At 42.2% G+C, this 23,701-nt stretch overlaps 1 protein-coding gene across 2 annotated transcripts in view; it reads left to right on the top strand.

Moving 5' to 3' along the window:
* The window catches only part of vps37d (VPS37D subunit of ESCRT-I), a 68,741-nt gene that overhangs the window by 33,470 nt on the left and 11,570 nt on the right, over nt 1-23,701 (top strand). For both annotated transcript variants that reach the window (XR_013771466.1, XM_079247205.1), the window contains exon 3: nt 14,042-14,124. Coding sequence is in view for 1 of the 2 variants with exons in the window: in XM_079247205.1 (XP_079103331.1) it covers nt 14,042-14,124 (83 nt within the window). In the remaining variant the exon portion in view is untranslated. The remainder of the gene's footprint in view (nt 1-14,041; nt 14,125-23,701) is intronic.

The raw sequence follows: 23,701 nt of genomic DNA on the forward strand, positions 1-23,701 counted from the left end.
GATTAGGGCTGGGGATCGATTCACATTTCAAGAATTGATTCGATTCCGATTCAGAACATTTAGAATTGATCATCACAATTTGATCTGATTTGTTATCTAATATGGTTTTAGGTCGGTATTATTTAATTTTTTTTTAAATTTTTTTTTTCTTTTGCATGACTGTGTTGTTATATTCAACATATTAATACTATTATTATATTGATATTCAACAACAAATGAATGAAGTATTGGAAGTTAAAGATGACTGTAAGGAGCAGTCCCCTTTCAAAAATGACTGAAGTTTATTTTTCACATTTTCTTTCTTTTTCTTTCCGACTGGTACGTTTGGGATGACTTCATCAGAGAGATGTTTGCAAGACACTATAACGTAGGGCTGCTCGTTTATGACAAAATTTCTAATCATGATTATTTTGACTGAAATTGAGATCTCACTTTTTTTAACACAATTATCCAGTATTTATAAACAACGCTGCGCGTCGTGGTGTTCTAGACTCCGTGTCGTGCATTATAACCGTCTAATGTACGGTTCCGAGTTGTTTAATCCGCTTTTACCGCTTATATAGGAACTATTTTACGTTGGCCTGGATGTACGTTTTATGCCAAACAACCGCTGTCAGGCTGCAGCGCGTTTCTCTCATTCACCTGTTAAAAGACTGATCTGAACCAGCTGGTTAACGAGTTGCTATGGTAACGCCCCGTAACGGAGGGATATTACAGCGATTTAACTCGCCGAACTATGTATAGGAAAATAATGCAGCCAGTTCTCACTGACAATGGTATAAACTATGTTTAGGTGAACTTCCACAACCTACTGCAGTTATTCTACATGGACCTGCAGCCGGAGCCGACTGAGACTGGCCGCCTGGGAGTGCTTTAGGACGGGAGAGGCTCCCGCTGCTCCTTCCTTACAGCAACTGCAGAACAATATGTGCCTTCAAGTCAGTCGCCAAAACACCAGAAAAGTCTCTAATAACTCCAGTAAAAGTTGCTAGATTTGTCGCTTTTAACACAAAAAGTCACCAGATTTAGCGAGAAAGTCGGCAAGTTGGCAACAGTGTCTGAATGAAAGCAAAGCGGCTGTGGGAGGAGTTTACAGCACAGCGCTGCAACGCCAGAGACGCTCGATTAACAGCTGAAGACAGCAGGAGAGGAAACTGCAGAGAGGAAAATAATCACTCCCTTTTATTTTTATCATCGTTGAAAACCCAGATCGTAGTTGAGATTAAAATCCGATTAATCATCCAGCCCTACTATAACGTAGTGCAGTTCTTCTGCTTTCATTAGCCACCTGAAGCCCTCATTTTCAACAACCTAATATGGGCGCATATCCTTGCAAATGAAGGCTGCAGTCGCCTGTTATTGTAAGAGAACGTGCAGAATTGGCTGGTAGTTGTAAAGTTTTTCTTGAGTTTCATCTGTTGGACGGCTTAGACATGAGATGTTGGTGAAGTCTTAACATGTGGTTTCGAAGGTTTGTTGTTTTTCTGCATAACTTCACCTCCATTTGGCATGTCTTGCAAATTGCTTTGCTTTTGTTGAGTTCCTCTTTCTGTTGGTCTTTTCTGAGTCCACAATTTTTCCATATCTCAGCCTTAAACGTTTTCAAAGCCGCGGCTAGGCTAACAGTGCCAATGCCTGATGCAATGTTCATTGTTTTAAAGTCGTCACATGAAAAGCGCGTGTGTGAAGTCAATGACGTGGCAAAAAGGTTAACGTTCACCGGGGTAAAAATTTCTTTTAAAAAATCGATCTTTGGACTTATGGATCGATCTTTAGGGATTAATAAGAAAATCGATTCAGAATTGCGGAATCGATCTTTCCAACACACCTCTAGTGGAGATATGGACCTCCGTTGTCTTAATGCAGATGGAAATAACAGTAAACCTTCATGTTAAATACAGAGAAAAGACAGAAGTAGAGAGTTTAAAATGTTTCTGTCTGAGTAAGAGTGCAGAAGTCCTTTGGTAATTTCTCTAATTTAAGTTAATACACCCCCCCCCCCCCCCCCCCCCCCCCCCCCCCCCCCATGTTACCTTAGCATGCACCCGTAGACTCATCAGGTTCGCTGAAATGTAGACATCAGCTGTTTGCTGGGAGATGGCTGCTTTGCCCACGGAGCGTTCACGGTAGCTGTCACATCGATCAGCGTTCCCACGCAAAAGTCTGATAGGAACACAATGTGTGTTTTGAGTCCACATCATCTCAGATTAGCGAAAAGGATTTTACTGCTGACTAAAAACCTGCCCAGACCAGACAGCTGTGAAGTCAGAGATGAGGCAGCGGTCAGCGCTGCAAGTCGATCTAATTACTCTTTAATCATGGCTTTTCTACTTAAAATGAGCGTAGATCTATCGCATCTGACACCTAGAGTTGTGAAAAACACTTTGACATTTACAACCAACACAAAACAACAGAAGAAGTAACCCACAATAGCTGTGTCCCATTTCAGGACTACGGAGCACAGACTGTATATAAAGAGATGGACGGAGCCTCCGTGACGTCAGCCAAAGGTTTCTGAATTGAAGCTCGGTGGGCGGTTCCTACCATCGTCATCTTGGCAGCGTCATGCGTGTCGTCTAGCCCGGAAAATACAAATATGGGCAAATAGGTGGAGCTGAGAGGGGTGCTGTGAGCGTCATGGTGGATAATTGACATCGAGCGAACTCCGAGCTTTCTGTAGCTAAGAGCTAACTCCGAGATAAGGGGAGCTAACCGGCTAACGGAGGTAAGCGGGCTAAAACTAAGTCATGTTGTTAACCGGCTGAAAACCGCGGTTGTTCTACGTTCTTCTTACTTGAAGCGGGAGATCGGTACCTGTCAATCAAAAGGACCCGCCCCTAAATATGCCGAACTTGGAGATTAAATTACTTTTAAACGGGCAAGTTAGAAAAAGATTCACTCCCCCCACAGTTGTCATGAAGGTAAACCTGACCTATTAAACCTAAAATGGATTTTTGAACCAGGCTATAAACATGTTTATTTCTGCTGTGAAGTTGGTCTTTTTAACATGGGAGTCTATGGGGATTTGCTCCCCTAGTGGATGACGCTCTGTTTTGGAGCCCCTAGTGGATGAAGGGGGAACTGCAGTTTTATGCACTTCTGCATAGGCTTCACTTTTAACCACCGGTGGTTGCCGCTGGCTACAGATGATTTGCATCGTCTGCACACTCTGAAATGTGCTTACCGTTTAGTGAAATGAGACGGCCTATTTAGTGTCCAAGAATTACCCAAAGTGCTCCAGTACGTTGCCTAGAACTTACAATGCCATGTTTATCCCATTAGTGATCTAAGGTACTTTTTAAAAGACAGAAAATGTTGCCAGTAATTTGAATTTTATTTATTTTCATTTACCTGTGTGTCTAAATGACAAACATGTGGATGGGGCGGCCTGTCCGACTGACGTTAACTTTTAGGGCACGTTTACATCAACCATTTTTATTTAAATCCAAGACCGTTTGGTCGGAAAGTTCGCTTCCTTTGGAGAAATGGGAATGCACCAAACAAATTCTGATACGAGTCACAGAAGCGGACCCGGTGTGCCTACAAACACAGGTCTCCGTACAGTCTATGTACATTCACCCATTTCACCCATTCATACACACTCTCATACCCTGATAAGCACACCGGTGGCCTATTTGGGGCTTAGTGTCTTGCCCAAGGACACTTTGGCTTGTCGTCAGGGGAAGCCTGGAATCGATTTTCCATCCTTTCGGTTGACACGGCTGCTTTTCCTCCTGAGTGCACCAAAGCTTAAAGCTTCCTGTGTCACAAAAATTATAAGAGAGTAACAAAAAATTTCTACGTCACTGTTTTAGGAAGCAGGTATGAAACAAAGCAGGTACAGAACAAATAAAGAAACAGTGATTTGTATCATTCAGAGGAGGCTGAACTGCTACAGCGATGTGAAGGCAGACCATCTGTTAAGCCGAGTGTCCAGCCCATTCGGCTCTTCGGCCGTCTGTCGCCAGAAGATGTGACCTGCTGGGGTCTTTTAACTGCAGCCCCGTTCTGGCAAAGTGCATCAGCTTTTACACGAAACTGGCTGGGAATAGTTATGATCCCCAAACGGTGAATCTCTCTGCGTTCTGGAAATTAAATTAGTCTTTTTAAAAGACAATTAAAGATTGTTGGTTTCAGTGCATCAATATGCAATGTTTTCAGATCATAACAATGATTAGGGGTGGGAAAATCGAATTGAAAAATCGTGATTTTTTTTTTTCTTAAAAAATTATATATATATATATATATATATTTTTTTATTTTTTTATTTTTTTTTTTTATTAAATAAAATGAATGCACTGTAAAATCTTATTGTTTTTTTTATTGATCTTTTAACCTGTGTTCTTGGGCATTATATCAGCAGAATGATGGTCTGGCTACTGCTTTGTTTTTTCGTCACTGAAATGAAGAGAAGAGAAATGACGAGCAAAAAAAAAAGTTTTATACTTTATACAAAAAAAAAAGTTTTATACTTTTTTTTTTTTGGTTTTTAATCTACAAAAATCTGCAATATCGGAGAATTGTGAGAATCTCAATTTAAATCGAATCGACACCTAAAAAAATCAAAATCGAATCGGGACAAAAGCGTATCGTCACACCCCTAACAATGTTCATAGAGCTCCAAAAAGCAAAATAAAGCCAACTGCATCAAATCGCAGATAAAATCCTGAACTATGAATACATTCATTGGATAAAATATGAAATGTGTTTTTATTGTTTGAGCTGATTCAAGAAGAAATGCAGCATTTTCTGCCCTGATATCTTCAGGCGTGACCTCGGATGCCGTCTAATCTCTAAGTCTACATATTCAAACAAAGAAAGAAATGATGTGTTCAGAGAAACACTGAAGAGGCAGCGACATGCCAGAGTCAATGAAATGTGTGATCACTCCCTTTTTCCCAGTGTGACCAGATCTGAGATGGGGAAAACATTGGGGACGCTAGTAGCGGGAGGGGCTTAGGTGTTGGTGTCATGTAACATACATGGCACCATGAATGAGTCAGTGCAGATGTGACCAGATTGAAGGCTGCGACAGCTTTATTCACCTTTAAGAATATTGTGGCCAGTGGGCGTCTTTGCTCTTATCTTTTCAGATGTTTTAACTGGATCTGATTAATAAATATATAAATAAGGTGTCAGCCCAAATGTGTCAAAAAAATACTCTGGCATTCAGTCCGCTCTCAGTGTGGTGCAGAAGACCGAGTATCTTTCTGTTCAGTGTTTGTCGCTTTATAAAGCAATAAGCTTTCCGAACAACTCAACCAAGATGAAAATGGCCGTTATTTTACCAGTTTATCTGTTAATTTACATCTACCTTTCTGCATTTTCTACTAGGCTATTAGTAAACACTGGACACTTGGATCTAAAGCTCCTGAACAGCAGCTTTGTATGAAAATCAGTCCATTGCATGAAACTAAACCCACATTCAGATTAACATTAGTTTATGGTGATCACCAGGAAATTGTAATAGATCTGACATTAATCAATACATAGGTTCATCATGAGTTATGCAGTAGCTACATATGAGTTGTACCATCTTTATAAAGTTTTACCAGAAATTTTTAAAATAAATTTTAAAAATATTTTTGTCCAAAACAACTGATTAATAATTATATTTATTCATGTTTAGTGATATTTTTGGTTTGTTGATCAGTTCTGATCGTTGAAAAGATGTCGGCTAATTGTAATGCAGTGTGGGAGTGGGACGTCAATTAAGATGCACAATAAAGTACGAGTAGACACGGTTGGTATAGAGCCGATACCGATACTGATATCAGTGCATCCCTAATTTACTTCATCAATATATAAAAACCAACATGGCATCAGTGAGGTAAATGTACTGTAGCGCTTCCAACAAGTCAGGAGAAGTTTGCATTCGCCAGTTTAGGAGTAAAATAATTACTTATAGCATGTACTTCGATCTGAAATTCGAGTTGTTAGATTTGATAATGGAAGAACCTGAGAACCAAATATACCAGAAAAATCCTCTGTTTTCCTGTAAAAACTCTACTGATGGCCGCCATGATGGCAGGTTGACAGGAAATGAATCGATCAAAAATGGTTATAAGCCTCACAGACGGTAAACGAAGCTGTTTTTGTAGCGATCATTGTTCAGGCTAAGGTCTCATAGCCCGGCCTCCACTCCTCATTGTCTCATATCAGCTTCCAGACAAAATGTGACTCCCAACACTGACACCATTCACTTGTGAAGCACATTTTGTGTGCAGCACAAAGTCGCCTCCAGGTCCACTTCCCCTGTCAACTCCCAAAATATAGGTCGCGTACAGCTGCTCTGAGATTTGTTTGGCTGGCTGTCACCTTTCATTACAGCCCCATCCCCCAGCATCTGCAGCATCGGGTCAAGAACAAGACCATTGCTTAATGCACGCCTGCCTCCTTCTCACAACGAAGGTGGAGTAATAGATTATTCATAGAAAGCCAAACGTGCTGAGGTTTATGGAAGCGATAATGTTTTTACTGCCCAGAGAGACTTTTAATGCTCATTTATCTCCTGTAAAGATTACCAAAGACCTCCTGTAGAAGAGAAAATGAAGGGAACATCTTTACTGGGAAAACACACATGTCTTCCCCCCGCACACACATATCCAGCTAGACTGGGGGTGGAGTGGAGATTCCCCTGCGGGGGTTAGATTTATTAGAATCATTACCATGACCTTTATTTGCCCCCCGGTCTCTGCTGAACCTAGTATGACTCGTTGGGGATGGCGTGGCTGTCACATCATCTCTTCAAGGGGAAAAGAGACACTTTGCAGTCAGCTGGGTCAAGCTTGTTCATAATGATTAGCGACTGTAATCCCCAGGACATAAAGACATGCTGTGAGAGTGTGACAGAGCTGTACTACTTACATATTTATCAGCCAGTCTCTGCCCTTTTGTGCTTGTTTTGGATAGGGAAGACTTTGGTCTTGAAATTTTTCTTGTTTCTTTGTTTGGTTCTTTTTTGTCATTTCAAAATAAGAGTGGTGTTCCACATTTCCAGTTAAACACACTACCTTAGCATGTTGGTGGGTTTCCTTATTACCTCCCAAAACTACCAATAGTGTGTAACTCTGGGGGGTAAATAGTGATGGATATCTTACCCTTTAAGTGATGTATGGACATTTTTCAGGCATTTATATTCAATGCAGGAGGTTTACAATCCAGCCACTAAATGTTGTGTTTATTCAGAGAGACTATATGTTAAATCCACAATGATCCATGATAACGCCATTAATTATCACGTTTTCATCCTAAAAAAGATCAATATCACTACTATGTTGCTGAGAGACCTTTATTTTCACCTAGAAATTATGATATAATCACTTCTTGTCAAACTTTCCACCAATCAGAGAGCTAAAATTGACGATAATGTCCAATCAGGAGCAGACAAAGTGATCAGAAAAGAAGAAAAATACATTCAAACATTCATTTTACATCATTTTAGCCAGAAAATCTGACAGCTGAGGCTGAAACATCACGTCTGCATGGAAACATCATGTGTGCGTGCTGACTAGAAATAAAAGCTTTGGCATCTACATACACTTTTACATGTATAATGTGAATTGGGAGTTTTAGAGGTTAATAAGCATGTTCTACTCATGTTCATACTGAAGTGAGTCTATTGGATGTTTAATTCACCTTGAGGCTTGTTTGGTCGGTGTCAGTCTCTAAACAAACAGCAGTTTTTTCTTCTGAAGGCTACAGAACTACTAACCACTTTGATTCTGTAGAGAAAGTGTCATTCTTATACACTTTATGCAAATTGTGTTTGCAGTAGAATAAAAAGAAAACATTCTCTGTTCTGCTGGTTAAAGTTACACTGAATCTAAATAAGTATGCAGCTGCAATTCAGCTGGAGGAGCCTTGAACTCCAGCAGCCAGGAGTTCAAGGCTCTCTGTTTTTCCTTCACTCTTCTCTGTTTGCTTCTGAAACCGGAGAATAAATAAGCATCCAGTGGAAAAGTTCGTTCCATGGGAAAATTTAATTGAAAAAACCTTTAGTTATTATCTGAAACTTTTGGCTGAATTTTGTCGCACTGAACATTTTAACATTCAACACTTGACTGTCATTTACATGCTGAGAGAAACATAAAGTATTCCTCATCAATTCAAGTGCAGCGGATTAAAAAGTACGAAGAGTCAGTTAAATCAATATTGGATAAAAAAGAACAATAAACATAACATTCAAAGGCATAATTTGAGTTACAACAAAACAAAACCGAGAGATGTAACACATTCAGTAAGAACACACTGGCCAGTCTATCAGGGGTATTAAGTTCCCCACTTGTTCCATCAATTTCACTTCATGACCATAATCACACTGTTGCAGACATAGCTGAGAAATTTGCAAACATCTGGGAGACTCACCCACAGGTAAAAAGGATTGTCATTCAGGTGGGCACCAGCAACACCTCCAGACACCAATCCGAGCTTTTAAAGTGGGATTTTAAGAAGCTTTGTAAAGAAACTTGCAAAGCTTCAGTTCATCCATCCATCCATCCATCTTCTGCCACTTATCTACGGTCAGGTCGCGGGGGCAGCAGCCTAAGCAGGGAAGCCCAGACTTCCCTCTCCCCAGCCACATTTGCCAGCTCTGCGGGGGGGATCCCGAGGCGTTCCCAGGCTAGCCGAGAGATATAATCCCTCCAGCGTGTCCTGGGTCTTCCCCGGGGTCTCCTCCCAGAGGGACATGCCTGGAACACCTCACTAGGGAGGTCCAGGAGGCATCCTGACCAGATGCCCGATCCACCTCAACTGGTTCCTCTCGATGCGGAGGAGCAGCGGCTCTACTCTGAGCCCCTCTTGGATGACCAAGCACCTCACCCCATCTCTAAGGGTGAGCCCGGCCACCCTGCGGAGGAAACTCATTTCAGCCGCCTGTATACGAGATCTCGTTCTTTCGGTCACGACCCACAGCTCATGACCATAGGTGAGGGTAGGAACGTAGATCGACTGGTAAATTGAGAGCTTCGCCTTCTGGCTCAGCTCCTTCTTCACCGCGACAGACCGGCACAGAGTCCGAATTACTGCAGACGCCGCACCAATCCGTCCGTCGATCTCACGCTCCTCCTTCCCTCACTCGTGAACAAGACCCCGAGATATTTAAGCTCCTCCACTTGAGACAGGACCTCACTCCCGACCCGGAGAGGGCAATCCACCCTATTCCGGCTGAGGACCATGGTCTCAGATTTGGAGGTGCTGATTCTCATCCCAGCAACTTCACACTCGACCACGAATCGCTCAAGTGAGAGCTGGAGATCACGACCAGATGAAGCCAACAGGACCACGTCATCCGCAAAAAGCAGGGACCCAATCCTGAGGCCACCAAGCCGGATCCCCTAAACTCCTCGACTGCACCTAGAAATTCTGTCCATATAAGTTATGAACAGAATCGGCGATAAAAGGGCAGCCTCGGCGGAGTCCAACCCCCACTGGAAACTAATGCCCCTCAATCAGTCCCCTGCAGGTCTCAATGTCATTGCCGACATAAGCATTGAAGTCCCCCAGCAAAACAATGGAGCCCCCAGAAGGAGCACCCTCCAGCACTTCCTCTAAGGACTCCAGAAAGGGTGGGTACTCTGAACTGCTGTTCGGTGCATAAGCACAGACAACAGTCAGGACCCGCCCCCCCACCCGGAGGCGGAGGGAAACTACCCTTTTGTCCACCGGAGTAAACCCCAACGTGCAGGCACCAAGCTGGGGGCTGATGAGAATGCCCACACCTGCTCAGTGCCTCTCACTGTGAGCAACTCCAGAGTGGAAGAAGGTCCAGCCCCTCTCGAGGGTACTGGTTCCAGAGCCCAAGCCATGCGTCGAGGTGAGTCCAACTATATCTAGCTGGAACTGCTCAACCTCGTGCACAAGCTCAGGCTCCTTCCCCACCAGAGAGGAGGTGACATTCCACGTCCCCAGAGCCAGCTTCTGCAGCCGGGGATCGGCCGCCAGGGTCACCGCCTCTTTCTGCTGCCGACCCCTACGGCTCCTCCCGCAGATGGTGAGCCCATGGGAGGTGGGGCCCATGTAACCCTTTCGGATTGAACCCGACCAGGCCCCACAGGCGAAGGCCCGGCCACCAGACACTCGCTCTCTACCCCACCCCCAGGCCTGGCTCCAGAGGGGTGGCCTGGGGTGCCATTTCTGCCCATGGTTATTGTCATCATAGGGGTCTTTGAGCCACACATATTACACCGATTTTAAAATTGCTGCATTGACTCCCTGCGTGTTTTAGGATTGATTTAAAGGTTCTTTTACATATCTTAGGAGTCTTGGATAGTCTTATTTTTCAGAATTGCTTTTCTCATATTAGAGCAATGTTGTGAGTAGAGAATTAAAATAATTCATTCAATATAACAGATCACATACACAATGTCCTGCAGCCTGAAAACCACAGATAAGAAACATAACCAGATTAGTATTTTATATTCCAGTCTGGATTATCAGTTATTAAAATCAGTTTCTATCAGATGGATCATATTAATCACATTAATGCACAGATGTCTGACTAACATTAAAAACAGAATAACTGATCACCAGATAAGATGCCCTGATCAATACCTGTGGCTGTGAATTCTCTGCCAGATCATCTTATCAGCTAACTTTAATTGTAGAGCAAGAATAGTTGTTGTTGTTTGTAAATGTGATGTTTAAATGTCGTTCATCCAGTTTCACTCGTCTTAGAAGTCTCACAATCTTCAGTGGTCGAGTAAGACCGAACGGAAAGAAAGAGCTCCAGTCTAAACAATACGACATCAAAAACTCTCAAGCTGTGGAAAAGTTTAACATGACGTAACCCCAGCTTTTACATCCGCCTCCTGGAGCAGCTGGAGAGGGACCGCCGTAACGCCAAAAGCTACAACAGCAGAGCGAGTTTGTATTGAACATGGAGAGATGGAGCTGAAAATCTTTGAATCAAAGCAATAAAACGTTAATCTGATTGTTTCACTGAGCATTCAGCATCCTCCGCCACAGAGGCACAAATAAAAACAGCTGCAATCATAACATTCACAGATTTAAAATAAACATAGATGTTCAGTGAATGTGCCTGAAGCCCACTTTCTGGTTTGATTGCTTTTTAAACTGGTGTGTTAGCAGTGTTTCAGTCCCTAGGCAAACTCTGTCTCTGTGATGTCTTTCTGATCAGCTGTGACTGCTAGTGAGTGTCATTTTAATAATCATGCACTAATGGCTTTAAAACATCTAAATTAGCCCCGCGAGTTGTGACTCAAAATTACTACTTGTCTTTTAAAATCATTACTTGTTTTCAGAAGTCGATATCTCCGTTAATTTCTTTAAGTGCCGATATTTCTTAATGTCTTCAAAGCTAAGAGGATTTATGCATTCCCTCGTTTTCTGGTGCATCCCTCCCTTCTATAATTATAACATTTAACTCGCTGGATTAACTTGTGAGATCTGGGAATAAAAAAAGAGGTCAGACCAGATCCAGAGGGAGACTGGTTTTAACTAGCATCATATTTACCAACTGACTGATTGGTTCAGCTGTGACCTGCTGCACAACGGGCCACTAACGCCCACCAGACACTGAGTCGGACACTTTTTTTCCTTCATCGCAACTCTAGGGCCATATGTTTAATCTGGATCTTTACAGGAAGCAGACACATGTCAGATCACTTCAGACATGTCAGAATCAACACGTGTTACTGTGTCAGAGTTAATCCACCTGGAACACCGTAGAACATGGAAATGTTTTCTCCTCCTGGAATAGAAGCACATTACTTTCAGTGAAAGCCAGAGAATAGCAGCCCAATTCCTCTAGGATGTAAAGTAATCCCAGGAATGAGTAAAGTAATCCCAGGATGGAGTAAAGTAATCCCAGGAATGAGTAAAGTAATCCCAGGAATACGTAAAGTAATCCTAGGTATGAGTAAAGTAATCCCAGGATGGAGTAAAGTAATCCCAGGAATGAGTAAAGTAATCCCAGGAATGAGTAAAGTAATCCCAGGAATGAGTAAAGTAATCCCAGGATGGAGTAAAGTAATCCCAGGAATGAGTAAAGTAATCCCAGGAATGAGTAAAGTAATCCCAGGAATACGTAAAGTAATCCTAGGTATGAGTAAAGTAATCCCAGGATGGAGTAAAGTAATCCCAGGATGGAGTAAAGTAATCCCAGGAATGAGTAAAGTAATCCCAGAAATGACTAAAGTAATCCCAGGAATACGTAAAGTAATCCTAGGTATGAGTAAAGTAATCCCAGGATGGAGTAAAGTAATCCCAGGAATGAGTAAAGTAATCCCAGAAATGACTAAAGTAATCCCAGGATCGAGTAAAGTAATCCCAGGAATGACTAAAGTAATCCCAGGAATACGTAAAGTAATCCTAGGTATGAGTAAAGTAATCCCAGGATGGAGTAAAGTAATCCCAGGAATGAGTAAAGTAATCCCAGGAATGACTAAAGTAATCCTAGGTATGAGTAAAGTAATCCCAGGTATGAGTAAATTATTCCCAGGTATGAGTAAAGTAATCCTAATTATGAGTAAAGTAATCCCAGGTATGAGTAACACTGCGTGAGTTGTGTGGTCCTTGTGTCTTTTTTAAATTATATTTTAATTCAATTTATGAAATTCTATATTGCCTATGTATTATTGATTTTTAGATTTATTTGTATTTATTGTTATTTTAGTATAGTTTGCATTTTAGTTTTGTAACATTGTTTTTCCTTCACTTGTGCAGCACTTTGGAAACTGTTGACGTTTATAAGATGTGTTATATAAATAACGTGGATTGGATTGGATTTCTTTATGGCCTCTATCGTTTCCTTCCGTGTTTGCTGTTTACTAACCTGCCACTCGCCTCCTGAATGTTTTATAACAACACACCAAAAGATAGAGACGATGTGGTCAAGGCACCTCGAAAACGCAGTTGCAAAGTTGATATACTTTTTAATAATCAAGGAAAGAACGATTTTTACCAATGCAGACATTAAATACTTGCAGGCGCATCACACACATCTGATTCAGCTCGGTGAATCTCTCCATCCTCCGATTTAACAAGCAATTATTATCGTATTTTACTTCAGTTTTTCCAGCTTAAACTGCACAGCAGCAAACTCATTCCTTTTAGGATGCCAGTATTTCAAACTAACCACTCGCATCCATCCATCTGTTATTTATACCAGCTCAATCCGGTTCAGGGTCGGGGGGTGCTGGAGCTTTGTCAGAGAGACGCAGGGTGCGAAGAACTCACTGAAGTGACTCAATAGGAGCAAGCGAATGTGAATCCCTTCAGTCACCCACAAGATCATTTTTACACACATAAACTGTCTGAACAGCCGTGTTTTATCATCAGCAGGCTGCATCCTTAATCCTCACAAGTTGTAAACAAGTTAATCTCTCCCACCTCTGCCTTCCACCCCACATGACATCGACAACTTTTACTTTCCCTCCACGGCGGAGCTCTGTGATTAAAGGCCGGACGGACCTGTTGGATCAGGGAAATTCAGCATCCATTTGCATGTATGGTGGCGTTGCGACGCCATCATGTCAGCTGTCATGTCGCTGCTTGCTTGTTCCTGACGGCTGATGTGAGCTGGTTTGAATCATCGGCAGTAGAGTGAGATGGTTTTCTGGGCATTTCCGATTCTCCATTTGTTCAAAGGTTCCTGTGTTTTTAACGATGTTGACATGGACGTTAATCATTTAAATATGTTGCTGTAATGAGAGCCAAAAAGCTTTTTTTCTGATTTATTATTTTACAAAAGGAAGGAAAATAAGACAAGGAGATGGCAAAAATGAGGCTCCAGCATGGATCTTCACGGTCTTGTGGTCAAACCAGACTGGAACCAGTCTCCCAAAATAGCTCAGAGTTGAATATTTACAGCCTGTTTCTCCGTTTCTGTAGCCAGAAACTGTCCGCGCGTCACCGGCGTCTTCTCATCAGCGCATACCACCAAGCCTCTTAGTGATTTGGAAAATGATTTTCTCTGCTGCGGCTTTCTTGGTTTCTGGATTCCTCCTCCAGCATGAGTGAAGTCACAGTTCATCTTCATCACGCTGCATGCATCAGTGATGTTTGTCTGTCGTTACAGAGGGTGGCAGCCAGAAGCGCAGCCTGCAGACGGTGCAGAACCTCCTGCAGGAGGAGGTGGCACGTGCTGAGGAGCATTCAGAGGTAAGAAGAGAAAACACTGCAGCTTTTTCTTTTCTTCTCACTGACAATCAAACAGTCTTTTATCACTTTCACACACAGCTGTGGATATATTTTCTTCTTTTTTTTTAATCTATATTCTTCCTCTCCGGGAGCCCACCACCCACTTCCATTCAATCTGCTCTGTAAAGGCCTGACACACACTAAACACGCTGTGAGCGGCCCACCAGCATGCAACAGCGACTTAACCCACTTCACCGTACACGGTCCCTGCACTGAATTCAGATGCTGAGCTTCCTTTGCTGCTCCGCTAATGTTTCAGACGACGAGTGCACCTCTTTGTTCAGTCTGCTCAGTGATGATGGCATACACTTTATTGTTGCTACTTTATTTCAAATGAGTAGTTTTAGCATTTTAGGGAAATATTTTGAGTTAACTGAAACATCTGCATGATAAAAAATAAACGTACGTGTCGGATACTTTATTTATCGTCATATTCAGTTGCAGCTCTGTGTCTTCAGTCTGTATGAAGAAATCAGACAAGCAGTTCGAAGTGAAAGATCCTCCTGAGCTAGTCCTGAAAAATTATTTTGTGATTTAAACAAACGCCTAAATTTTCCTAAACCCATATACTGTGGATTTAGGAAAGAGACATGGATGTCGCTTTGGGTGGAATATTGTGAAATGGGGGGAATGTAAGGAGCACCAAGCTAGAACAAGTAGAAAGTGAAGACATCACAATAACTTGATTTCACAGTTAATTGCAGCATTAAACACAGTGATCAATTAGTTGTAAAAATACCTCAAAATCGTCTCCTCTTCATGCAGGATTATGTCCTTTCATATCAGATCAGTGCAGCCTGCACATTGAAAGCAAAATAAAAAAATGTCCGCATGTTCCTGCTTGTGTTGCTTTTTTCTCTGCGCTGCTAAAAGGTGGTTTTAAGGCCCATTAAAGGATGGTTTTGTCTGTTTCCCGTGCTTCTTACGCACGCAATTTGGTCCTTTTTGAATTTCCCCTCTGGGATGAATAAAGTATTCTGGTTGTTGTTGTTGTTTTCAAGGGGCTTAGCTATCCATCACTTAACAAAGAAAACAGAGCAATGCCACCAGGACCACCAAGGTCAGTGTTGAGTTGTATAGCTGACACACAACCAGTGAAAGGAAAAACCAGAGAAGAAGAGGAACAGGAAGAAAATGACTAAAAACTACCAAAAAAAAAGCAGCTGAAGATACAGTTGATTACAGACAAAAACAAAAAAAAAAACTTTATGGTTTTATTCTTATTCTTCTTCTGTTTTTTTTTTTTGGTTTTTTTTTTTTTTTTTTAGTCTTTTTTTGATGGTTGAAAACTATCCTTTAGCAGTGCATTACGGCTATCAACCGATGTCAAAATGTGGAAGTGAACTCTGAACTCAGCACCGCCCACTAGTGGATGAACTGATTAATCAACAATGGCAACGTAAAAGATGCATGAAAAGATGAGGACGGCGATATGTGTGAACATATGAAACGGAGGTAGTTGTTTCCATATGTCAGGAAGGATAAATTTAGAGAGCAGTCGTTACTTTGAGGAAACAAATCAGGTCTTCCTCGTTCCAATGAAAAAATGACGGTTCACCAGCCTGTAAAGCAGGATGTAAAAGATGTGCAGTGAAAGGATGAAATGTATCAACGCATTTCACTGTCTGCAGGATAACCTCAAGCTTTGTATGAAGTTATAATAATCATCATCTTGATGATTATATAAGTATAATTATACAAGTATAAGTACCTTGGAGTTCAGCTGGACAACAAACTGGACTGGAAATGCAACTCTGAATACATTTATAAGAAAGGTCAGAGCAGACTGTACTTCTTAAGGAAGCTGAGATCGTTTAATGTCTGCAACAAGATGTTGCATATAAGTTGCATAATTTGTTGCATAATTTCATATGAGTCTGTTGTGGAGAGTGCAGTCAGCTTTGCAGCATCTGCTGGGGTAGTAGCATCAGAACCAGAGACTTGAAGAGAATCAGTTCAATTCAGCTTTATCTGTATAGCGCCACTTCATAACAATGTTGTCACACGGCACTTTACAGACACATCATTTCAAGCCAATTCATACATAGCCAATCATAGAATCCAAATGATTGCATCGAATCATGACTTCGATCCAATCCTCCATCCTGAGCATGCACAAGGCGACAGTGGGAAGGAAAAAACTCACTTTTAACAGGAAGAAAACCTCCAGCTCAGGAAGGGCAGTCATCTGCTTCGACTGGTTGGGGTGGAGGGGATAGGAAAGACAGCAACATGTACATCTGCACTTATTCAGGAAGACCTGCGGGAAAAAAAGGAGAAATAAGTTAGAAGCGGCAATATTGTCATATATTTATACATTAATAGAATGGACCAAGGTACTTCTCAGTGCATCAGGTGACGTCCCCATTGATATATAAGTATTGGATGGCTAGACTACCCGTAACTATAAGAGCAAAGAGCAAAACCTGGACAGTTGGGTGCCGTACACAATCAACAAACTGATCAAGGACGCTGGTTCTGTGCTGGGAGTAACTCTGGAGCTGATTGTCCAAAGAAGAATGCTGCACAAGCTGATGAAGATGATGGAGGATTCTTCACACCCTCTCCACAACACAGTGATGACACAACAAAGTGTGTTCAATGAGAGGCTTCTTCAGGTCCGCTGTAAGACTGAAAGATACAGAAGATCATTACTGCCATCAGCCTCCAGAACATGACCTCCTCAAGTTAATTATCTACTACAATATTGAATTTCCCTTTGCGGATTAATAAAGTTATAAAGTATTTTTCCTTCATTTCATTTCATGTAATTTCATTAATTTAATTTCATCTTTACTTTATTGATCCATTTAAACGTTCTCTAATAGCTTTGCTATGTGTGCTGCCATGTTTTGAGCATAGGAACCGTTTAAGGGAGGTTAATGACTTTGCTCAGGGGCTCATAGTAGTTCACCTCTGTTGGGAAACCTGAGTCCGAGCACGAGGCTTTCGCTCTCACAGTACCATTAGCTGGGTGAAATGATGTTAATGTTTCACTTACGTTCGACCTGGAATTAAATATGTTGTAGGTTTGTTGGGTTTTCAGCGCAACGTGACGCATTCAGCTGCATTTGCTGATCCTTAATCCAACTTCTTAGATGGATGGTTTCACTGGTCAAACATGACAATCTCAGCATGAGGTTGATGCCTTTCTGTCGTTGGTGTGCAGTGATCTGTAGAAGAAACTATATTTATTTCCACTGTTCCAGTAATGTTCATTTGTCAAACAGCGGTCAGCCTGATAAAGGACAGCTGGAAGTCAAAGCCTAGCCAAAGGTTTTTCCTGGTTTTCTAACTTCTCCGCGTAAGTTGAAAAGAAATGCATTTATAGAATGGTGTTTCCACAAAGAAGTTCTGCAGCCTTTTAGAGGAAATATGTAGGATTCATTCCTCATTCTGCACAGCAGAATAGACAGACACAAATCCTATTTTTTTAGTAGTTTTCTCTTATTTCAGTTTGATTATTTTGTGTATTTTTTACCCATGAAACGATTCTTTTGCTGGTGATTTGTTGGATACCTAAAGTTACCTGACCCAACTCTTTCTAAGTGCAGGAGCTACCATATAGATTTCATAAAGAAATGCCATAAAGACAAGTTAGGAGATCCAGGAGACTTCCCACTGAAGCGACGCCCCAAAAGCACAGAAACACGCCATGCTCTTTCCTCCCACCAAAGCCACGCCCCCAAAGCACAGAAACACGCCATGCTTTTTCCTCCCACCAAAGCCACGCCCCCAAAGCACAGAAACATGACATGCTTGTTCCTCCCACTGAAGCCACGCCCCCAAAGCACAGAAACATGACATGCTTGTTCCTCCCACTGAAGCCACGCCCCCAAAGAACAGAAACATGCCGTGCTTGTTCCTCCTACCAAAGCCACGCCCCCAAAGCACAGAAACATGCCATGCTTGTTCCTCCTACCAAAGCCACGCCCCCAAAGCACAGAAACATGCCATGCTTGTTCCTCCCACCAAAGCCACGCCCCAAAGCAAAGAAACATGCCATGCTTGTTCCTCCTACCAAAGCCACGCCCCCAAAGCACAGAAACATGCCATGCTTGTTCCTCCTACCAAAGCCACGCCCCCAAAGCACAGAAACATGCCATGCTTGTTCCTCCCACCAAAGCCACGCCCCCAAAGAACAGAGCATGCCGTGCTCGTTCCTTCCACCGAGGCCACGCCCCCAAAGCACAGAAACACGCCAATGCTTTTTCCTCCCACTGAAGCCAGAAAAAAGCACAGAAACACTTTATTTTATGACTTAAGGTAACTATTATATGATAATGTTATGTAGCAGGATTTTAATGACCCCGTCATTTATTCTGGGACCAAAACAAAGATTTAATGTTTGGCACAAAATATTGTTATCATGAAAAGAAGCCATAAACTTGGATTGACCTTAATTTGAACACTTACCCACGCTCCAGGCTGCTGTTGAGCACATGCTTTGGAATTGCCCTGAAATCCAGAGGTTTTGCTTGTAGAAAGAAATGTAGGTGGCAGCAACTCCTTTACCCCAATATGTTGATTCACACGGTACTTCTACTGAGACAGAAGCTTATTATAGAATGGAGAGCCTCTTTTTTTTACCAGCACATGGCTTTCTGTCGTCTTCTGACAGCTGTCATCACCTTTCTGTGTCATTTTATCAGCTGAAAAAATAAATCATATGTATGCAAAGCTGCTGTGTAAAAAAAAATTTGTCAAGTTACCATGTCATCAAATCGGTTACCTTGCATTAACATTGCATTTAAAGACATACTACAGAACTTTTGCCTTGTTCCCCGTCACATGCCCCCTATCGACGGCTAATTTGGCATCCACCTTGCACCCTATCTCTCTCCAGCCAGCAAAAGACAATCTTACGATGACTCACTTTGTCTCTTTCTCTCTTTTAATCTTCTTGCATTTCTTTGCTGAATCAGCGGCATTGCATGTTCAAAACAGCCAGTTCCTTATTATACCATGAAGCCAAACGTCACGCAGCTGGGCAGCAGCGACTCTACAAATGCACATATAGATGTCACTGTGTCATAGAACACGTCCGGGGCGCGTAGTTTTAAGGTCAGAAAGTTACGTAATGTGTCTTTAAAGTATAAATCTGCAGCCTGATTATAAAAAAACAAAGTAAATCTCTAAAAAGCATGTTTTAAATGAATCCACAGAAGTCACCGAGCTGTTTTTACAGTAATTCACCTGCTGAGTTTGACGCCGACACAGCTGCCTGTGGAACCCAGCAGATGAACCAGGATAAAAGTCACAGCTGAGGACAAAAGCTTCGTGCGCACGCTGACACGACTACCTGCATGTGCTCACTGACATGCCTGTAAGGCCTGGATTGCTTAACAGGAGTGAAATGATTCAGTCATGGGCCACTGAGAGTGGGTCGACACCAGTTCATGTCGTTGTCTGCACACCTCTACCTTTTCATTCTGAATGAGCTTCTTCATGGATGATACCTGCAGGGTCAAATAATGATTTTTTTCACATATTATTTATTTACTTGATATTTGTCATTTTGTCTTAAAAACAACTCAAATTAAAACATTTTGTTATTTAAAATGACCATTCTTCATCTAAATGCACATTGAACTCTGGGTGCATGATGGGAAGTCGCTGCACTCAGCATTGACTTTTTCTCTTATAAATCCAGACTGAGACAGTTTTGATAGAGTCCCACATCATGCTGCTTCAGGTTATAGTTTCCAACATAATGAATGGGAAAAAAAGTAATTTAAGTCTGCACTGCTGCATTAAAACTGTATAACTAATAATGCATCCCAGCGCCTCACCTTTCAGAACACCTGTTGCAACAACGGTAGCCATCGAGGATCAAAAAGCCTCCACAGCACTTCAGCTGGTTTAGTGCATTAGCAGAACAAATTCACTTTGTGGAGATGACTTGTTGGAATATGATTCCAACTGCTGTTGTCCAATAAGTTCACATATAATAACACAAACAGTCGCATCTGGTTCTCCTTTGATGGAACTGTATGTTTACATGGTTTCAGCAGCTGTCATAGTCCCCATCAGTGGTGGTAAAGCTGGACTAAAAGCCGGTGGGAAGGCTTTATAAGCTGCATTTACTGTCACTAAAAATTAATGTTTACTGAAACCAAGTAAACATCCAGTTCTGTACCAGCAAGGTTGGTGTGTTTTAGCAGAATCTACTGTTATGCTGCCATAGTGACGATCAACGCTGTTAAAAACAAAACCCAATGACCCAATGAAAAACCATAGACTGTATATAAAAAGCTGGACGGAGCCTCTGTGATGTCACCCATAGGTTTCTGAAGAGCTGAATTGAAGCTCGGTGGGTGGTTTCTACCATCGCCATCTTGGCAGAGGCATGCATGTCGTCTCGCCCGGAAAATACAATTATGGGCAAAGAGATGGAGCTGAGAGGGGTGCTGTGAGCGTCATGGTGGATGATTGACATCTAGTGAACTCCGAGCTGCCTGTAACTAAGAACTAAATGAGCTAACCCAAAAATAACAGGAACTAACCAGCAGGCTAAAGCTAAGTCACGTTGTTAACCTGCTTAAAAACCGCGGTTGTTCTACGGTCTTCTGACTTGAAGCGGGAGATCGGGTACCTGTCAGTCAAAAGGAAACACCCCTAAATATGCCGAACTTTGAGATTAAATTACTTTTAAACGGGCGAGTTAGAAAAACATTCACTCCCCCCCACAGTCATGAAGGTAAACCTGACCTATTAAACCAAAAATGGATTTTTGAACCAGGCTGTAAACATGTTTATTTCTGCTGTGAAGTTGGTCTTGTTAAGATGGGAGTCTATGGGGATTTGCTCCCCTAGTGGATGACGGGGGAACTGCAGTTTTATGCACTTCTACATAGGCTTCACTTTTAACCGCCGACGGCTCCGTCCATCTTTCATATACAGTCTATTGCAGGGGGGTCAGAACCCAGTCCTGGAGGGCCGGTATCCGGCAGGTTTTTGTTGTTTCCCTCCACCAACACAGCTGATTCAAATCAATGGATCCAGCAGCTTCTTGTCAACCTGTTTAAGTGTCGGTCAGATGTGTGTTGGAGCATGGAGACAACAAAAACCTGCAGGATACCGGCCCTCCAGGACTACAGTTTGACACCCCTGGTCTATGGGTACAACCCACTAGATTGAAAAGGTTCTCCAACAGATTCTGCACCTGCCTGTTAATGAGCCATTGATTTGGGTCAAGTGTGTTGCCCATAAATAGGATGTAAAGGCACAGTTAGGAAGAGGAGGGCACCCAGTTTGGGAAAATCAAGGTTGGATCCCCACTTTTGCCGGACAACGTGGTTCTATTGGCTTCCTTAGACCAAGATCTTTAGTAGAGAGGCAGTTCGTAGCCGAATGTAAAGCAGTTGGGATAAAAGTCAGTCAGACCGAGGTTTCATGAGCAGTAATGAGGCTGTTGCACTGGTCTTTTTAACATGGGAGTCTATGGGGATTTGCTCTGTTTTGGAGCCTCTAGTGGACAAGGGGGGAACTGCAGGTTTATTCCACATGGGTGTCACTTTAAACCACCAGAGGCTCCGTCCATCTTTATTATACAGTCTATGTGAAAAACAGTTAGCTTTAGGCTAGTTACGGGAGCATCACTGACGTGTGGAGAAGAAAGCTGCAACTTAAAGGACTTTCCAGGAACGGTTCTCCAGGATACTCAAATACTTTCCAAGAACAGTTCTGTGGGATCCTTAAAGGACTTCCAGGAATATTTTTCCAGGATACTTGAAGGATTGTCTTAAGTCCCCTCAATATTTTTTAAGTCTGGGTTCTAGGGACTCCCTAGAAACCAGTCGGGAGAGTGCATCCCTCCACGACCCATCAAGGTCCTGGTTTTGGAGAGGATCCATACCTCCATCAGACCTGTATCCACTGATCTTTAGTGTACTTTATTGGGTCATGTGACATACCTTTTATGGCTTCTTGAGAACCTCGTTTCCATGGAAACTATTTCTGATGAGGTCTCTGCCACCTCTAGATCTTTTTGGCTTTTTACAAAGACGCTGCTTGTAACAAAGAGCCTAAAGATCCAGTTAAAAACTTCTTCTTTACTAAGTTGTCTGGTAAGCTAGAGTTAGAAGCTCTTTTATACTTGGATGATCTATAAATAAGATCCTCATCATCGGAGGAGAGTGATAATGATCAGGTACAAGGACTGGACTCTGAACCAGTTTCAGCTCCAGTGAATTTCTCGGTGATGTTTGTGCTTGTAGTGTGAGTTTAAATGAATCATTACATGTGCAAAGTGAACAAGACAGAAGGATTTTCTGCAGGAGAATAGTGTATATGTAGTGTTTCATGCTGTAAAATCTTTCCACGGTCCTGTGTACGTTACAAGGGTTGGAATATGTGTTCTGTGTAAACATAAATCAACGAAAAGTCGACAGAAAAGAGGTTCCTGTTGAAATGCAGTTATCTTAAGGCAGTCTGGACCATTTATCTCTGTCATAACAGTGTGTGTTAAACACACACAGCTGAAGATAATACATCACCTTCACCTGCGTCAGCGTTTACATCCCAGATGTGCTCTTTGGCCTTCATCAGGGTTTTCAGGCACTCTTATCCAGCGGTGAAACCAACACTGCCACTTCAGGCGCACATCAATTTCCACAGCGGTCGCATCCACCTCACATGACTACGATCAATAACGCCATGACTTATTCAATAAATCAGCTGTTTGCTGATTAAGCAGCAGCCTTGGAAACACCCCGAGACAGATATATGAGTTAAAACCGTGTTAATATTCAACACGGCTTTGGTGCTTCCATTTGGAAGGTCCAAACAATGCTGGTGATGATTGGTGATTATTGGTGATGAAGGTAAACAGATTGAAGCCGGTATGACGTCTCGGTGGTCTGGGACTGATCTGTCTGCATCTCAGGTTATTGGTTTAACAGAAAAATATCTTTATTTCCATGGTTTTTCTTTATCAGCTGTAAGATCAGACGCAAACCTTCCCACAGCATTTGCTTTCAGATTTCAGGAGTAAACAGTCGTGTCACCGCGACCATAAAAATGTGGAAAAGCTTGTATTTTTTTATTATTGGTCTCTGTGTCAAACACAGATCGAGACAAAGCCTTCTTCCTTTGCTGCCTGGAGTCAAACTCCTTACTGGGAAGATTCCTGTTCAGGCACCGACATGAGCAACGATAACAGATAGGACAAGCCAAACATGCTGTGATCTTCCGTCATCCTGTAAATCAGATCCTGTCAGCCTCCGAGCTGACCTGGGTTTACATGCTCTGAGCTGAAGAGAGAAAACGCAGGATATGTTTGGGTTTTTTTCTTATCTAAATGAACATTTTCTTCAAGCCTTTGCTAGGCAGCAAGGAGTCTGTCATACACGGTTTTATAAAACACTCACTTCAAAGCAAGTCTCAGCTACTCCACTGATTTTTTTTCTGTTCGTTTAATCTGTTTGAGGTTTATTGTTTATATGATGTTGAGCTATCGTGAATAAAGAAATGGCATAAAGCAGAAAGAGGAGATGAAACAAAGGCTGTTGGCAGTGAGGATAATTGATGCTAAGCT

The sequence above is a fragment of the Telmatherina bonti genome (genome assembly GCF_933228915.1).
Source record: "Telmatherina bonti genome assembly, chromosome: 10".
NCBI lineage: Eukaryota > Metazoa > Chordata > Actinopteri > Atheriniformes > Telmatherinidae > Telmatherina > Telmatherina bonti.